Source organism: Salvelinus namaycush, chromosome 37, assembly GCF_016432855.1.
Source record: "Salvelinus namaycush isolate Seneca chromosome 37, SaNama_1.0, whole genome shotgun sequence".
NCBI classification, from domain to species: domain Eukaryota; kingdom Metazoa; phylum Chordata; class Actinopteri; order Salmoniformes; family Salmonidae; genus Salvelinus; species Salvelinus namaycush.
In genome coordinates this window covers 5,459,976-5,476,725 of record NC_052343.1, presented here as the reverse complement: position 1 = coordinate 5,476,725, position 16,750 = coordinate 5,459,976, and the positions used below count along the sequence as shown (strand labels likewise).

At 43.8% G+C, this 16,750-nt stretch overlaps 1 protein-coding gene across 1 annotated transcript in view; it reads right to left on the bottom strand.

Annotated features, from left to right (window-relative positions):
- Window positions 1-16,750, bottom strand: part of LOC120031579 (plectin-like) — a 227,186-nt gene that overhangs the window by 71,401 nt on the left and 139,035 nt on the right. The window contains exons 4-12 of the mRNA XM_038977388.1: window positions 15,810-15,887; window positions 15,515-15,607; window positions 12,516-12,682; window positions 7,814-7,929; window positions 7,034-7,134; window positions 6,038-6,157; window positions 2,895-2,990; window positions 2,561-2,688; window positions 118-211 (exon numbers count right to left, since the gene is read on the bottom strand). Of these exons, the coding sequence (XP_038833316.1) occupies window positions 118-211; window positions 2,561-2,688; window positions 2,895-2,990; window positions 6,038-6,157; window positions 7,034-7,134; window positions 7,814-7,929; window positions 12,516-12,682; window positions 15,515-15,607; window positions 15,810-15,887 (993 nt within the window). The remainder of the gene's footprint in view (window positions 1-117; window positions 212-2,560; window positions 2,689-2,894; window positions 2,991-6,037; window positions 6,158-7,033; window positions 7,135-7,813; window positions 7,930-12,515; window positions 12,683-15,514; window positions 15,608-15,809; window positions 15,888-16,750) is intronic.

The window sequence follows — 16,750 nt, the reverse complement described above, 5'->3', positions numbered from 1 at the left end:
TCCCAGCCCCAGTCCCAGCTCAAGCCTCAGCCCCAGTCCCAGCCTCAGTCGCAGGCTCATTCCCAGGCCCAGCCTCAGGCCTCACTGTACTGTCAGTGTTAGTGGTCCAAGACTCACCGTCTGCAGCAGGGTGTCCAGCTGGTTGAGCTGCTCCTCACACACACCTGACTCCATCTGGACTTTGCTGACGATCCTCTGGAGTCGCTCTAGCCTGAGGGAAGAGAAGAGGAGCGTTAACACTGATCTGGTCAAAGCATTTTTATTTCAATGGTTTTTAGCAAACATACCAGGTCAGGATCAACACGGACCTGGGTATAGAATTTCACTTCTGTACCATGCTAAAAGTGAATGAATCAATAGAAAAACAAACAAACCCCCAAAGAATTGTCACGATTAAGAATATCAAGTATCAAATATAACATATTCCTTGCTTGGCCACAGCTAAAAACGTCATAACATAGTAACACAATAACCACAACAGCACAATCACTGAAAGTCCGGAACATGATACTTACGGCCTCTTTGAATGCAGCAGGCACTCTACTCTATAAGGGTCCGTCACTAATGCCATGCTCTTGTCCCTATGCTCTCCCTTTTAAAGTCCCAGGTAGAGCGGTGGCTCTTCTTAACACAGTCCCATAGTGTCACGGGAATTCTCTCCCAACCTTGGCAGCGACAACAAATGTCTGCTGGGCTTGTTCAGCCATTCCTCATCCCAGTTCATGAATAAGGCTGCCCAGACAGAGCTCTGCCCAGTCTGATGAACTTAGTCGAAACTAGCGAACGATGACTGCCCATTACACTGAACATGGACCAGGCAAACAAGGCTGTCTCGACAGTGGACCAGCCCATTTCAAGACAACTTGCAACGCAACATCCCTCCAGCTACCTAGCCTTATGATATCGATAACATTGGCATTTGATGACTTCTGACAGATAATCATATCGGATTACGTTGACAAGAATACATTTTGTAAAAATAAAAAAATTGCTCCGCTTGAACAGAGGATGCCTTTCTTTGCAATCCCTTCATTTGCAAAGGGAAAGCCTGATTCAATCATAACATCTGGATATGGAGTCTCCGAATGAGGGGAGATGGGTAATAGAATTACTGTGCATTACTTCGCTTCAGAGGTTGTTCTTGCAGCTGTTTAAAACGGCACATGGTCCGATAAATAGAATCGGCTTGATAAGAATCCATCTGTCACTTTCTGTGGTTTTCATATGAATCATGATTCATTCGCCGTAAGTAGATTGCACTCGTCAACGGTCTGATATTCTAATCTACGCTTTGTGGTGCTACTCAATCAAAGAAACTAGTGGAAACTTCCATCTAAAGTCAAGTCATCCCTGAAGAACTTGGAGAAACCAGGCAGGACAGTGTCCAAGCCCCTTACGGCATCATAGATGGCGAACCTCAGGCGTGCCAATGGTATTACTGTTCAAGAGGAGCTGACTCTAGACAAACCACAGCCTAAACAAGGTCCCAGAGCAGTGCAACTCAGGTAAAACTGGGTTTAATAGACTAATGGAGTTAGTTATCCAGGATGCTCTCACACAGACAACAATAACATATTCTTCCCATTTTGTAAAATGAAGAATTATTTTCTAACAAAACAGGCAGAAACTAACAAGGTCACTTGAAGAGAGTAGATATATAGTAAACAAAAATACAAACGCAACAAGCAACAATTTAATTGATTTTACTTAGTTCATATGAGGAAATCAGTCAATTGAGATAATAAATTCATTAGGCCCTAATATATAGATTTCACGTGACTGGGAGTACAGATACGCATCTGTTGGTCACAGATACCTTTAAAAAAATGGACCTTACAATGGGCCTTAGTATCTCTTCATGATATTTTTGTGCATTCAAACTGCCATCGATAAAATGCAATTGTGTTTGTTGTCCGTAGCTTATGCCTGCCCATACCATAACCCCACGGCCACCGTGGGGCACTCTGTTCACAACGTTTTTATCAGCAAATCGCTCGCCCACACGGCGGCATACGCGTGGGTCTGCGGTTGTGAGGCCGGTTGGACGCACTGCCAAATTCTCTAAAACGACGTTGGAGGCGGCTTATAAAGAAATGAACATTACATTCTCTGGCAACAGCTCTGGTGGACATTCCTGAAGTCAGCATGCCAATTGCACACTCCCTCAAAACGTTAGACATCTGTGGTATTGAGATTTGTGACAAAACTGCACATTTTAGAGTGGCCTTTTATTGTCCCCAGCACAAGGTGCACCTGTGTAATGATCGTGGTGTTTAATCAGATTATTAATATGCCACACCTGTCAGGTGGAGGGATTATCTTGGCATCCCCACTAACAGGGATGTAAACTAATTTGTGCATAGAATTTGTGAGAGAAATACGCTTTTTTGTGCGTATGGAACATTTCAGGGATCTTTTATTTCAGCTCATGAAACATGGGACCAAGACTTTTACATGTTGCGTTTGTATTTTTGGTCAGTGTATAACCAGATGAGGATTGATGGACTCGGGAATAATATGGCCAGACATTGATATCCACCACACAGCTTCACTCACTCACCTCTCAAACTCTATCCTGAGCAGTCGTTCTCTCTCAAGGATGGCCACGTGCAGACGGCCCCATTCCTTCTCCACATCAATTGGATGGTAGCCTGGAGGAACCTTGACCTGACCAGCATGCACTGCACTCTGTAGAGGGGGTGGTGTAAAATAATAAGTGTTAGACCTCTAGCCACAAATCAGACAACCACTTTTATCTATCTATATCAATCTATCAAAAATAGAGTATAATGGAATGGGATACCATAGAGTAGAATACAATAAAATAGAATCGAATAGACTAGAATGCAAATAGAATAGAAAATAATAGAATAGAAGCTCTGTGCATGGCTAACCTCAAAGGACTGGTAGATGAGTTTGGAACGGTGCTTGTCGGCCTCCTTTGCAGGCAGTTCTGTCTCTTTGAACTTCAAGAACTGACGCCACAGGATCTGAAAGAGAGAGAGACAGGATGAAGGAGACATTTTTTTTAGCGTTCTTGAACGGTCACAAAGGGGAAATTGACGTCGAAAAATTAAATATGTATGTGCAGTGAAATGTGTTGTTTTACAGAGTTAGCTATAGCAGTACAGTGCCCCTGGAGCAAATGACTGTTAAGTGCCTTGCTCAAGGATACATCAGCAGATTTTTCACATTGTCGGCTCGGGTATGCGAACCAGCGACATTTTGGTTCCTGGCCCAACACTCTAACCGCTAGGCTACCTACCGTATTATCTTGTGAATCAATCCATCCTACTCTTGCTTCCTTTTTAAAATGCTACATGACACTAAACAGGGTTGATGACAATTCTATTTCAAGACAGTCAATTCAGAACGTAAACTGAAATTCCATTTGAAATGGAATTGACCCCAACCACGACAGCAGTACTTATTCAAACTGCTTCCATTGACTCTAGTCCAGGAGATGATTCTGCTTCCATTGACTCTAGTCCAGGAGATGATTCTGCTTCCATTGACTCTAGTCCAGGAGATGATTCTGCTTCCATTGACTCTAGTCCAGGAGATGATTCTGCTTCCATTGACTCTAGTCTAGGAGATGATTCTGCTTCCATTGACTCTAGTCTAGGAGATGATTCTGCTTCCATTGACTCTAGTCTAGGAGATGATTCTGCTTCCATTGACTCTAGTCCAGGAGATGATTCTGCTTCCATTGACTCTAGTCCAGGAGATGATTCTGCTTCCATTGACTCTAGTCCAGGAGATGATTCTGCTTCCATTGACTCTAGTCCAGGAGATGATTCTGCTTCCATTGACTCTAGTCTAGGAGATGATTCTGCTTCCATTGACTCTAGTCTAGGAGATGATTCTGCTTCCATTGACTCTAGTCTAGGAGATGATTCTGCTTCCATTGACTCTAGTCCAGGAGATGATTCTGCTTCCATTGACTCTAGTCCAGGAGATGATTCTGCTTCCATTGACTCTAGTCCAGGAGATGATTCTGCTTCCATTGACTCTAGTCCAGGAGATGATTCTGCTTCCATTGACTCTAGTCTAGGAGATGATTCTGCTTCCATTGACTCTAGTCCAGGAGATGATTCTGCTTCCATTGACTCTAGTCCAGGAGATGATTCTGCTTCCATTGACTCTAGTCCAGGAGATGATTCTGCTTCCATTGACTCTAGTCTAGGAGATGATTCTGCTTCCATTGACTCTAGTCTAGGAGATGATTCTGCTTCCATTGACTCTAGTCTAGGAGATGGTTCTGCTTCCATTGACTCTAGTCCAGGAGATGATTCTGCTTCCATTGACTCTAGTCCAGGAGATGATTCTGCTTCCATTGACTCTAGTCCAGGAGATGATTCTGCTTCCATTGACTCTAGTCTAGGAGATGATTCTGCTTCCATTGACTCTAGTCTAGGAGATGATTCTGCTTCCATTGACTCTAGTCCAGGAGATGATTCTGCTTCCATTGACTCTAGTCTAGGAGATGATTCTGCTTCCATTGACTCTAGTCTAGGAGATGATTCTGCTTCCATTGACTCTAGTCCAGGAGATGATTCTGCTTCCATTGACTCTAGTCTAGGAGATGATTCTGCTTCCATTGACTCTAGTCCAGGAGATGATTCTGCTTCCATTGACTCTAGTCTAGGAGATGATTCTGCTTCCATTGACTCTAGTCTAGGAGATGATTCTGCTTCCATTGACTCTAGTCTAGGAGATGATTCTGCTTCCATTGACTCTAGTCTAGGAGATGGTTCTGCTTCTGTGGTGTAAAACTACAGCTCTTGATGAGTGAGTTGACATGTTTACATTCTTACACGGGGCGTTACTTGAGAAAGGATTGTAACCTTGTAGGTTTATAACATGTCCCCATGTCCTTAATTCACACACATACACACAGAGCTTGACCTTCTCAATTGGCCAGAGATCAATAACGTGGCTAACCCGATTATTCTGACACCTTCCCAAATAAAAACTCAAGCTAACAAAGATAAGGGGTGTTGAAAAGTATACATAGAAAAGTCAGATGCCTTATTAGAAGACGCAGACGGGGTATCAACACAAATAGAAACAAATCGAGACTTGCGATACTGCTTTTGTCTGTATTTGGGAACCATTTTCTAAGAAAAGAGATCTTGGAACTAGACTACTTAGAAGCACAATATACGCAGCCGTGTACTGCTCATTCTGATAACGCCATTCCGCCATATAATAGGTGTTCGAGTTGCTAAAGGAAATTTGAGACAGAGGTGAATCCTCCTCTGTTTGACTGTACAAGATTTGGAAACTGATGATTACAGCAACTGATAGGATTAATACATGTTTTAAACATTATCCAATAGGAGAACTTAGATGACCTAGCCTTTTGTCTGACAGTCCCCTTTGTCTCCACAGAGAAAGTTGCAGGCACGCTAGCCAGGGAATGGGGAGGGGCAGTACGGAAGATTCCGCCGAGGATTAGGTAGAATAATGTGTCTCTTCAGGTCTGCTTTTCTCAGCTCCAGTGCCACCCACCCAGATGCCACACAATGCAACCACACGAGACAATGCAATCTCTAGACTGTAATTGCTCTGTTTGATGTGGGATCGAATGGCAGAGCTAGCTGCTTGTTCATAATATATATATATATATATATATATATTTATTTTTTACCTTTATTTAACTAGGCAAGTCAGTTAAGAACAAATTCTTATTTTCAATGACGGCCTAGGAACAGTGGGTTAACTGCCTTGCTCAGGGGCAGAACGACAGATTTTTACCTCATGTAAGGCGTCTCTGAATAGGCTAGGTCATGGAAACAGAAAATGTGTGTGGAGAAATGTTAGAATCATAATTCACAGCCCCCCCCCCCCAAAAAAATGCCTTAGCTACAGCCCCGATATATAGACACAGAAACACATACAGTATTTTCAGTATCCAAGTTACAGTACACACGCTCCCATATCGAGCAATAATACATTACGTGACCAGCCACAGGTAGCATCCCAATCCCAGTCACAACAGCCCTACTAGTAACTGTCCAGGTAGGAAACTCACCTCTATCTCCTCATAGCTGCCTGGGAACCTCCTCTCCCCGAAGATAACGACATGGTGGCTTATCCACTGCCGAATGATAGTGACCAGCTCATAGTACTCGGTCCAGCGCAGCTCCAGCTCCTGTAGCACAGGACACAGCAGACAACGACGGGGTTTAACGACAGACAGCCAAGAGCCTTTCTCCTGGAGAGCCATGATAACTCGCCTGCTCACACACCACCCTCACTCAATTAGGTGTCAACAGGCCCAGCCTTGTGTGGCTGGACAAGGAGCAGAGTGTGAGTGAGTGAATGTTGTTACTGATTGTCCCGTTGACAATATTGATTATTATTACGCTTTGGCAATATGTACAGTACAATGTTACATCATGCCAATAAAGCAGATTTTATTGAAAGAGACAAAGAGAATGATAATGTAGTGTGTGTGTACGTGCATTAGTACACACATGTGCAATAAACAAAAGCTCCCTCCTTTACAAAAGTTCCCTACTTTACCTTTACTGAGTACATCTTTAGTTAGCATTGGAGTACAAATGGCACTCTAAAATCGGTTTTGGCAATACAATACAGTACACCATTCTGCTTTTCCAACAGCTCTCTTCTGTGTGCTGTGATCAAGCTGTGGTGTGAGAGGAGTGTTTGTTGGGTAGAAAGTCCTTTGCGGTAAACACAGAAGGTTGCTAATTTCCTGCATTTAGGATGGCAGGACTTCTATTGTAGTTCCAAACTGGATCGACTCTTGCCGTCAGTGTCATAAACAAAGCGATTACATGTTCTGACTGTCACAAGCCATAATCCAGGAGTTTCCCTGAATGAACTCTCATTGAAAGTAGGTTTGAATGCAATAGCAGTGGCTTATAGCGTGTCCTTTTTGAATTGATCAATTTGAGTCTCGGACATGAGGTGTCCAGTTTGTGAGTATGTCAGGTTTAGGGACAATCTTGTAAAAAAAATAATGAAGTGTTCAGAGATCAGCGGGGGTCAGAAGTGCACTCACGTTAGCCTGGATTCCATCCTGGACATCCCGGGGCATGGCATCATACAGGGACGACACGTAGGTGATGATGGACTTCTCATCAGGATGTGGCACGTCAACATCTGGGAAAATAATGTGTGTTTATAGGTGTTTTTTTTCACATCGAAAGAGGAATGGAGACACTGCAAATACCAAAAACGGAATTAAGTACTTTGAGGTACTTAATTAGTTACTTTGTACATTAGTTACTTTTTATTATTATTTTTACATTAGTTACTTTTTAAAACTTTTTTAGGATGAGGACCTTTCATTGTATAACAAAAAGTGAAGTGTACCCAATCATTAGTTGGTATGTGAAGATGTGTGTAAACGTTAGTTATACACCTAGATCATGTTCATGGTGGATTTGGAGAAAGGAGTAAGCTATCAACATATTTGATTGGACACGGCTCATACAGTACAGCAGCACTGAAGGGTATGGGGGGGTAGTGAGGGGGGGGGGGGGGGGGGGGGCTCTTCAAGTTCCATCTGGAGTCTCTCACCCCTGACTCTTCTTCCATTAAATAGCAAAAGTACAAAATTAGGTGGGACGTGGTTGGAGAACTTGGGGTGCATTCACTAGGAACAAAACAGAAGCAAACAACAAAACGGGGAGGGAATTTGCCGAATAGAAACTATTGTTTACGTTGGAAAAACATTTTGCAACTCTTTGCTACAGTGTGCACTTATGATTCCACCCCTGGTGGTGAGGTCAGCCATCGTCACGTGTACATGTACTGAAGGATCGCTGTGCCGTCTTACCCTCCGGATCCAACAGGCGCGTCACGCCCAGGTCCTTCTCGGCCACGTTGAAGGCGTACTCCAGGTTCTGCGCGTTGGTCTGGCGGTACACCTTACTCATGTCAATGAGTCTAGGCCTGAGGAGACAGAACCATGGGACATCCGTCACGATTGGTGTAAAGGCAGTGTAGACAGGTGAGGAGGGTATAAGGACTGGCCGGGCAGACACTGATAATTCCTACCTACCATATCGCTTGTCCTAAAAAAATGCCACGTCTGTATGTCAGAAATCTGTAGTGAACACCTGCTTTCCCTGGGGTGCTTGGCATCTATATACGAACGGAATGTTACATGGGGCTGCAGCAGACAACCAGGGCAGCCATGTTTCAAATTAGATAAACACCTATACTCGCTCCCTGTTACTATCCTCTCCGTGGTGCAGTTGAGGGTAAGTGAACAGAAAATAGACATAGGGAAACATTCAAAGCATACTGTTACTCAAATTCAATTCTTGACCAATGTAAACACTACAACAACAAAATATCGCAAAAAAGTTCCCTCTCTAATTCATTTTTCATTGCATCCATTAAGTAAAAATGTCACTGTTTAGAACTTATTCTATTTTTTTAAATGGCACAGTATACTCATTCTCTCTTTACAATACGTTCACATTATTCTGATATACTCCGAAAGTAAAGCCCAAGACAAATAAGAGAGAAGCTTAGAGCAGATCCGTACAGCGATTTGACGTGAAGGGTGGAGCGGACAGTGTAGTAGTCCCCAGGGCTTGGGGCCGAATCCAGGCACTGCACCTCCCTAAAAGAGAGCTGCTTCCGTGGCCTGGGGGGCCTCCCTTCTACCCTACTGGGGCTGACCAGCCTCCCCTCCCCTCCCTCGAGGCTGTAGTCATGTCTCAGCCCTGTCCCCTGGCCCAGTTCCTGGTCCCCTGAGTGGGAGTCGCAGCTGGAGTGAGCCACTGAGCTGTGGGATCCCTGGCCTGAGTCCCAGGAGGAGCCTTCTGAGGGGATATTGTCACACTGCATGACCACACGGTCTTCCAATGAGCTGACCAAGCCTGTGACCCTGCTGGACGAGCGGCCAGTCCTCTTCCTGGACTTTATGGACAGCTTCCTCTTCAGACTCGACATCATGGTGCCTTCTGGGAGTTGTAGTCTCCCCAAAACAGAGAGCTAGCTGGCTAGATGTTTCGTCCACGTCCAGCGGCAAGTGAAAATGTTGCACTTAACAGTGAAAGTCCGATTCCAAACGTTTTGCTGCTCCCACCATTTTAACAAGGTTCCTTGTGATGGTTTGGTGTTTGTTCGGGGAAACAGTCGGGTCCAAGTCTGCAGAATGTGCAGTTAAATCCCACCCGAGCGTTGACGTCTTCAATAAGACGCCTTCACAATCTTCACGTTGAGGTTACAAAGGGTGCTCGACCCTCGCCGTGAGAGAAGAAACATCTCGGTACCACTAGGAGGCTAACTGCCGTCATCCCCTCTGACCTGACCTCCCAACCTCAGCCATGTCTGTCCAAAACAGCTCCCCCCCGATATCAACTGTAACTTTCACCAGTCCAAGGTAAGGTCCTTAGTTCCCAGGGTGACAACGACATCCAATCCTCCAAATAAGCGGTTTTAAAAAAGTGGCGCAAATTGGTGGATAGTGCAGACTGCAGGCTGTGCAAAAAGTAACTCTGCAGTGTTCGTCGTTTGAGTAGGAGTGTTACAGTGACACACCTCTCTCTTTATAGAAATCAGTTACTAAATAGACTGCCTTAGGTGACTCAAAACCTTAAAAAAAAAAAAAGTGTTCTCTCTCTCTCTCTCTCTGTGTGTGTTAGAGGGAGCAGGGTGTAGCTGAACTTTGCAGGTACACGCACAGCTTTGATTGAACCTGCCCCGCGGGCCTCTCTTTCTTCCTTCCTTTTGTGTCACGCCTTGCTGGGTATTCACCCAGATTTCCCTCATCACGTGGCCCTCTTTCAGTCGCTCTCATGTTCCATTCAGACTCCCTGGGGATGTGCAGGGTGCTGCTTTCATTACATGTTATGTGCTGGAAAGACCCTATTATTTACAGATAATGTGCCCGTCTCTGTGGCTTTTTAGGACTCCGCCTCCCACTTTGAGAGACCACAGGCGTGTCTCCACTCATCCGCTCTCATATTCATGTCTATACGTAACTGTGTGCTTCAGCAGAGGCTAAAGCAGCTCTAAGGCCATTGTAATATTAACAGAAGGAGTGATTCACTGAGAACTCAACAGGTCACTGCTCTAGTCCAAAGCTCCCTAGAAAAATAGATTCTTATGAAAGGACAAGTAAACAAACCCATCTTTCCCAATTCTAACACCACCCAGGTGCCTCAGACAGCACCCTCTCCACCTGAAATGGGCATTAGTGAGTCTAATAACATACTAATAACAGCATATACAGCAAGTGCTCAAATCAGTGCCAGTACCTGTATCCATCTGAGACAACACCCGCCTGTGGTATTCCAAGCCCAGGGCAATGACAAGTTCAAATAAATGTCTTATTAGAGCTGCCTGAAACCTGTACGATCAAGTACGGCCAGGAGAGGAGATTGAACAACTACAGTTAGATGTAAAAAACGTAATTTACCTCAGGACAAGTCAGAACTGAGAAATAAACACTAAGTGGATACACAGCCTTCTTTTATAAGACACGGAAAACTTTTCTCACTCTTGTCAAAACTGAAAGCAGTGTCTGATTGATTATGTACCTGATAGTTTACATTTGTACTCATGTGTGTAGATATACACTACATGACTAAAAGTATGTGGACACCTGCTCGTCGGACAGCTCATTACGAAATCATGGGCATTAATATGGAGTTGGTCCCCCTTTTGCTGCTATAACAGCCTCCGCTCTTCTGGGAAGGCTTTCCATTAGATGTTGGAACATTTCTGCGGGGACTTGCTTCCATTCAGCCACAAGAGCATTAGTGAGGTCAGGCACTGTCGTTGGGCTATTAGGCCTGGCTCGCAGTCGGCGTTCCAATTCCCCCCAAAGGTGTTCAATGGGGTTGAGGTCAGGGCTCTGTGTAGGCCAGTCAAGTTCTTCCACCCCGATCTTGACAAACCATTTCTGTATGGACCTGGCTTTGTGCACCGGGGCATTGTCATGCTGAAACAAGAAAGGGCCTTCCCCAAACTGTTACCACAAAGTTGGAAGCTGTAGCGTTCAGATTTCCCTTCACTGGAACTAAGGGACCTAGCCCGAACCAACCACTCCAGCCGATGCTTGGCATTGTGCATGGTGATCTTAGGCTTGTGTGCGGCTGCTTGGCCATGGAAACCCATTTCATGATGGTCCCGACAAACAGTTCTTGTGCTGACGTTGCTTCCAGAGGCAGTTTGGAACTTCATAGATAGTGTTGAAACCGAGGACAGGCGATTTTTACACTCTACACGCTTTAGCACCCCACAGTCCCGTTCTGTGAGCTTGTGTGGCCTACCACTTTACGGCTGAGCCGTTGTTGCTCCTAGACGTTTCTGCTTCACAATAAAAGCACTTACAATTGACCGGGGCAACTCTAGCAGGGCAGAAATTTGACGAACTGACTTGTTGGAAAGGTGGCATCCTGTGACACTACCAGGTTGAAAGTCACTGAGCTCTTCAGTATGGCCATTCTACTGCCAATGTTTGTCTATGGAGATTGCATGGGTGTGTGAGCGACTTTATACACCTGTCAGCAACGGGTGTGGTTGAAATAGCCGAATCCACTAATTTGACGAGGTGTCCACATACCTTTGTGTATATATAGTGTATATTATATATGATGTGAACACCAACACAAGGATACAAAGGAAATAAATCAATTAAATAAATATTGCCCGGGGTGGATGGGGAGGGATTTGGACACATGGTGTAAAAGAGAAAAATACTACTATGAATTACTGGTAGTTTAGTTACTAATGGTCAAGCATCTAGCTATATATATCGTACATTTGAAGCAGCTCTTCTATCAAGCATACCTACCAATGACTGTACTGATATGACCTAATGTATGACCTTGTGATAAAATAATAATAATAATATTTGAGGGACTAGTCAGAACTAGCATGGCACACACTACAATTTGACATTTGGCAATATGTTCCATTCCTGCCCCATCTGCTTCACATCGAATAAAACATAAGTGTGGTGATGTGTCATGTGTTGCATACAGCTTAGCACTACCGGAGACGCCAGGACAAGACATATTAACACCTATTAGTGCCACTTACTGTGGGTAATAACATGAGTGGGTGCAGTCTACTGAGGGGTACATTCAGGGTACTATTTTTGGGGGTTAATCTTAATCTTTTGGGGGTTAATTAAGAACAAACCTGAAATGGCTGGAGGTGAGGCTACATTTTGGGCCGACAGCGGGGCTTACGTGTAACGTTCTGAGGCTAAAATCCAAAGATGTTCGCCAGTATCTGAACATTAGGTGCAGTATATAGTCTCTTAGGGACAGACTTTACCCAAGATTTGCTTCTGGGTACAGAGATGAAACACTGTAAACGTTACACTACGTATTGTGGCTTGAGGTGTCGACCGCCAAAGTAATATACTAAAAATAATTAAAAAAGATATGCCATTTAGCAGACCCTTTCTCCAATCATACATTTTACGTACAGGTGGTCTCGGGAATCGAACCCAGTATCCTGGCATTACAAGCAGCATGTTTCTACCAACTGAGCTACAGAGGACCACTCACTGGTGTTTGTGGATGACGGCGTTGAAGAGCTTGCCGTCCCTCCAGCTGGTGGTGAAGTTGTCACAACGGATGCCCTGGTAGCCGTCCACCATGCGCTGGGACCACATCAGCAGCTTCTCCTTGGCCGACATGTCGTCTGACTGGCCATTCACCTGGATGTCCGAGATCTAACAGGGGAGGACAGATACCGGAGTTAGACAGGGGAGGAGGCCACACGCCACCAGGGTTGGGGTCAATCCCATTTAAATCTTGGTCAATGCAGGAAGTTAACTAAAATTGGATGAAAATGCCGAGATTTGGAATAGAAAATGGAGTTTCAGTTTACGTCCTGGATTGACTGAATTGATATGGAATTGACCCCAACCCTGCTTGTCATGGTGGCAGAGGGAGATAGTTGGAAACAATAAAGATATAATCTATTTGAGAAAATAGATGATGCATTGTAATGGATGGGGATTGATTCAATCATATGATATTCTGGCTCAATCCGAATCAGGTTTTGTCCACCTCAAAACAGTGTTTTTCAGCTAGGGGAGGCAACTCTGTCATCAATAGTACATATGTGACATCAAAGGGCACCGCCAACTAGATCTCAATTCCTAGGTCATTGGGTAGGTGGGAGGGATGGCCAGCGGAGACTGCTCCTGCTTTGGGTCTCAAGACACAATTTAAGCACTATCTGGTCCATTGGCTAATGTGGCAGGACAGTTTTTTGTTTTTTGGGGGGGCCGGAAGGGAAATGAAATGAGTCACAGTCACCAGAGGCTCAGAGGGTACTCTCTGTTCTTGCCAAAAGACCGCTCAATTACCAAATTCTCTGCCTACTGGTCTCTCTCTGTAGTCGGTGTGTGTGGGTATACTGTAAGTGTGTGTGTCTGTGTGTTCTCCTCGGGATCCAATCCACCCTCGATGGCCCCACCCTAAGCCTCTCCCCTCTAAAGAAGAGGAGAATGCCTACGATGACTCACCCCGGCCCTGCTGTTTTTTTTTTTCTTCTCCTTCTGAGAAATGAGAGATACGTCTGTCTCGCCAACGCAGTACATGGAGTACAGTAAACCAATGAAAATGTAAATCGAGACTTGAAGTTGAACTGATGGCTGTGCCCAGTGGGTATACTCTACACCAGTCTTACTGCAGAACCAACATCTCTTCCTGTGCCCTGCTCAATCAAGGCCACATGGGCTTAATGCTCCATTTTAACCGGCAGTGCCACGCACTCTTTAATCAAATAATGTAGTGTTATAGAAAGCCCATGTGTTATTTCACATCGGTTTTACAGCATAACATAGCAAGTAAGGGACGTATCAGACATGGTTTCAAATACTATTTGAAATCATTTAAAATACTTTAGCCTGGCTTAATGGAACCAATAGTCAATGCTACCGTGGGGAATAGTTTGCAGGACACAATGTTCTTTTATTTCCTCTGCCTTCATCGCAACATGGGTCCTTCACAGGCCTGGGTTCAAATACTATTTGACATCTTTCAAATACTTCTCATGTTTACTTAAGCCTTCCTGGCGTGCCGGATGGGCAGGGTTTGACTACTGTATTGGTTCCATTAAGCCAGGCAAATTCGATCAAGCCTAGCTAAAGTATTTGAAATGATTATTGAAATTGTGCAGTAAGACTGGGAACAGAGGGCAGATCAACTTCTAGTTTGGATTTACAATTGTTTGAGTTGTCAACTAACGTGAATTCAATGTGAAATCAACAAAAAGTGTCACCACGTCATTCGATTTTGGTTAAAAGTTGTGTGAAAAAAAGCAGTGGTGTAAAGTACTTAAGTAAAAATACTTAAGTCGTTTTTTGGGGTATCTGTACTTGACTATTTATATTTTTGACAACTTTTACTTCACTACATTCCTATCAAAAATGATTGTGCTTTTTACTTTATACATTTTCCCTGACAACAAAAAGTACTAGTTACATTTTGAATGCTTAGCAGGACAGGAAAATGGTCAAATTCAAGGACATACCAAGAGAGCACGTGGTCATCCCTACTGCCTCTGGCCTGGTGGACTCACTAAACATATTTTTTGTAAATAATGTCTGAGTGTGGGAGTGTGCCCCTGGCTGTCCATACATTTTAAAAAACAAGAAAATGGTGCCATCTGCTTTACTTAATATAAGGAATTTATATGACTTCTACTTTTGATACTTAAAGTATATTTTAGCAATTACATTTACTACTGATACTTAAGTATATTTAAAACCAAATACTTTTAGACTTTTACTAAAGTAGTATTTTACCAAATGACTTCCACTTTTACTTGAGTAACTTTCCATGAAGGTATCTCTACTTTTACTCAAGTATGACAATCGGGTACTTTTCCCACCCCCGAAAAAAATACTAAATTCCCTTACGTTGATGACTTTCTGCAAATCCAATTAGTTTCCCACGTTGATTCAACGTCATAACAGATTTTTGAGGGTTGAAATGATGTGGAAACAACGTTGATTCAACCAGTTTTTGTCCAGTGGGTCAAAGTTATGCCACTACTTTCCCTTTGGGAAGCATGGGGAGAGTTATTCACACACACACTGATGCTATTGTATTCCAACACTTCATCAATATGTTCAGGCTATTTAAGTGGCAGGGAAAGCTACATCGTAAGATCACTTCCTTATTCTTTCCATGTTTCAAAATAACTAAATAAAAGCATGATCATGAATTATCAGGAAGGGTTAGCATGGCCTACAGTACATTAGCCTACTATGAAGAGGCTGGAGTTTAACCTGTTATAATAATTATAATTATTAAACTGTAATAATACTATGATTGAAATATATTTGATAATAATTTGATGACAGATTTGATAGCAATGTGATTTTATGAAAGCGATGTGGTAACATCGAGTGATTGAGATCAAATGGATTACGTATGATTGGATTGAGTTCAATTTGTGATTGTTACTGATTGGCGTGGATCAGAGCCAAGGAGAAAGGAGGACGAGGAGCTATATGGTAATGGAACACAACACTGACAGAGTAGGACACCTGGAAGTGAAGGATGATGGTCCATATCAGCCCAAGGGTCAGCTTGGGGTTGCCATCCGCGATGTCATCGTTTCTGATGTTCACCAGCTTGACCTGTGATTGGACGACAGAGAAGAGCGAGGCTTAACAATTATAGTAGTTCACATCATAGTAGATACATTATGACCCTGTTCCAATGCATTTAGATAGTTCTCAGTCATGTCACTTACAGTAAGTCATCCTAATACAGTTACAAGAGGGTAACTCATTTGTTACATTATCTCCATTATTACGCTTCAATTGCTGTTTCTCTTACCTGTCGGTGTTTGAGGAAGTCCAGTGCCATCTGTACATTCTGCAGCTTGTGGAATCTCATGCGGCCTTTCTCTCTGGGCTGGAGAGAGAGAGAGCGAGAGACAAAGGGGGAGACAGAGAGAGAGAGCCAGACCGAGAGAGAGAGCCAGACCGAGAGAGAGAGAGAGAGAGATAGAGGTAGAGAGAGAGAGCGAGAGAGAGGTAGAGAGAGCGAGCCAGACCGAGAGAGGTAGAGAGAGAGCCAGACCGAGAGAGAGAGAGAGAGAGGCAGAGAGAGAGCGAGGCAGAGAGAGAGAGCGAGGTAGAGAGAGAGCGAGAGGTAGAGAGAGAGCGAGAGGTAGAGAGAGAGCGAGAGGTAGAGAGAGAGCGAGAGGGGTTAGAAACAGACGGGACAGGAGTTCATGCTACCTTAGAAGAGGCTTGGAGAAATGCGAGTGAGACTACGTCGGAAGAGAAAAAATGTGATGCAGCTACGACAAGAGTACACATGGTTTTCCTCCAAAGAAAAAGATGAATGACAAAGAATACGATGAATTACTGATGCATCTCACAGATCTCCAAGTACAACTTCCCTCATTGTAAAACCACATTAATGACATCATTCGTTAGTGTACCTACCCGTTCTTCACCTTCGACAGACAAACACAGAGGTAAATAGGAGATATATTTGGAGTGATAGAGGCTGAGCCAATACCATGATTAGTTATTAGGTACAGGAATCTTTGGTTGGTTGGTTTTGAATTGTGTCACCACTTCGGTCATGTGCTCTGACGGGAGAACAATGAATCGAAGACTTCCACTTCCAAAGAATACTGTATTTGTGCTATGCAATAAGCATTAGTAATTGAGATAAACAGAAACAATAAAGCTATTTTCAAATGGATCATTTCCCATGCTTAAGTATTGTTAGAGGGTCAATGACTGGAGTCAATGATGTAGTTA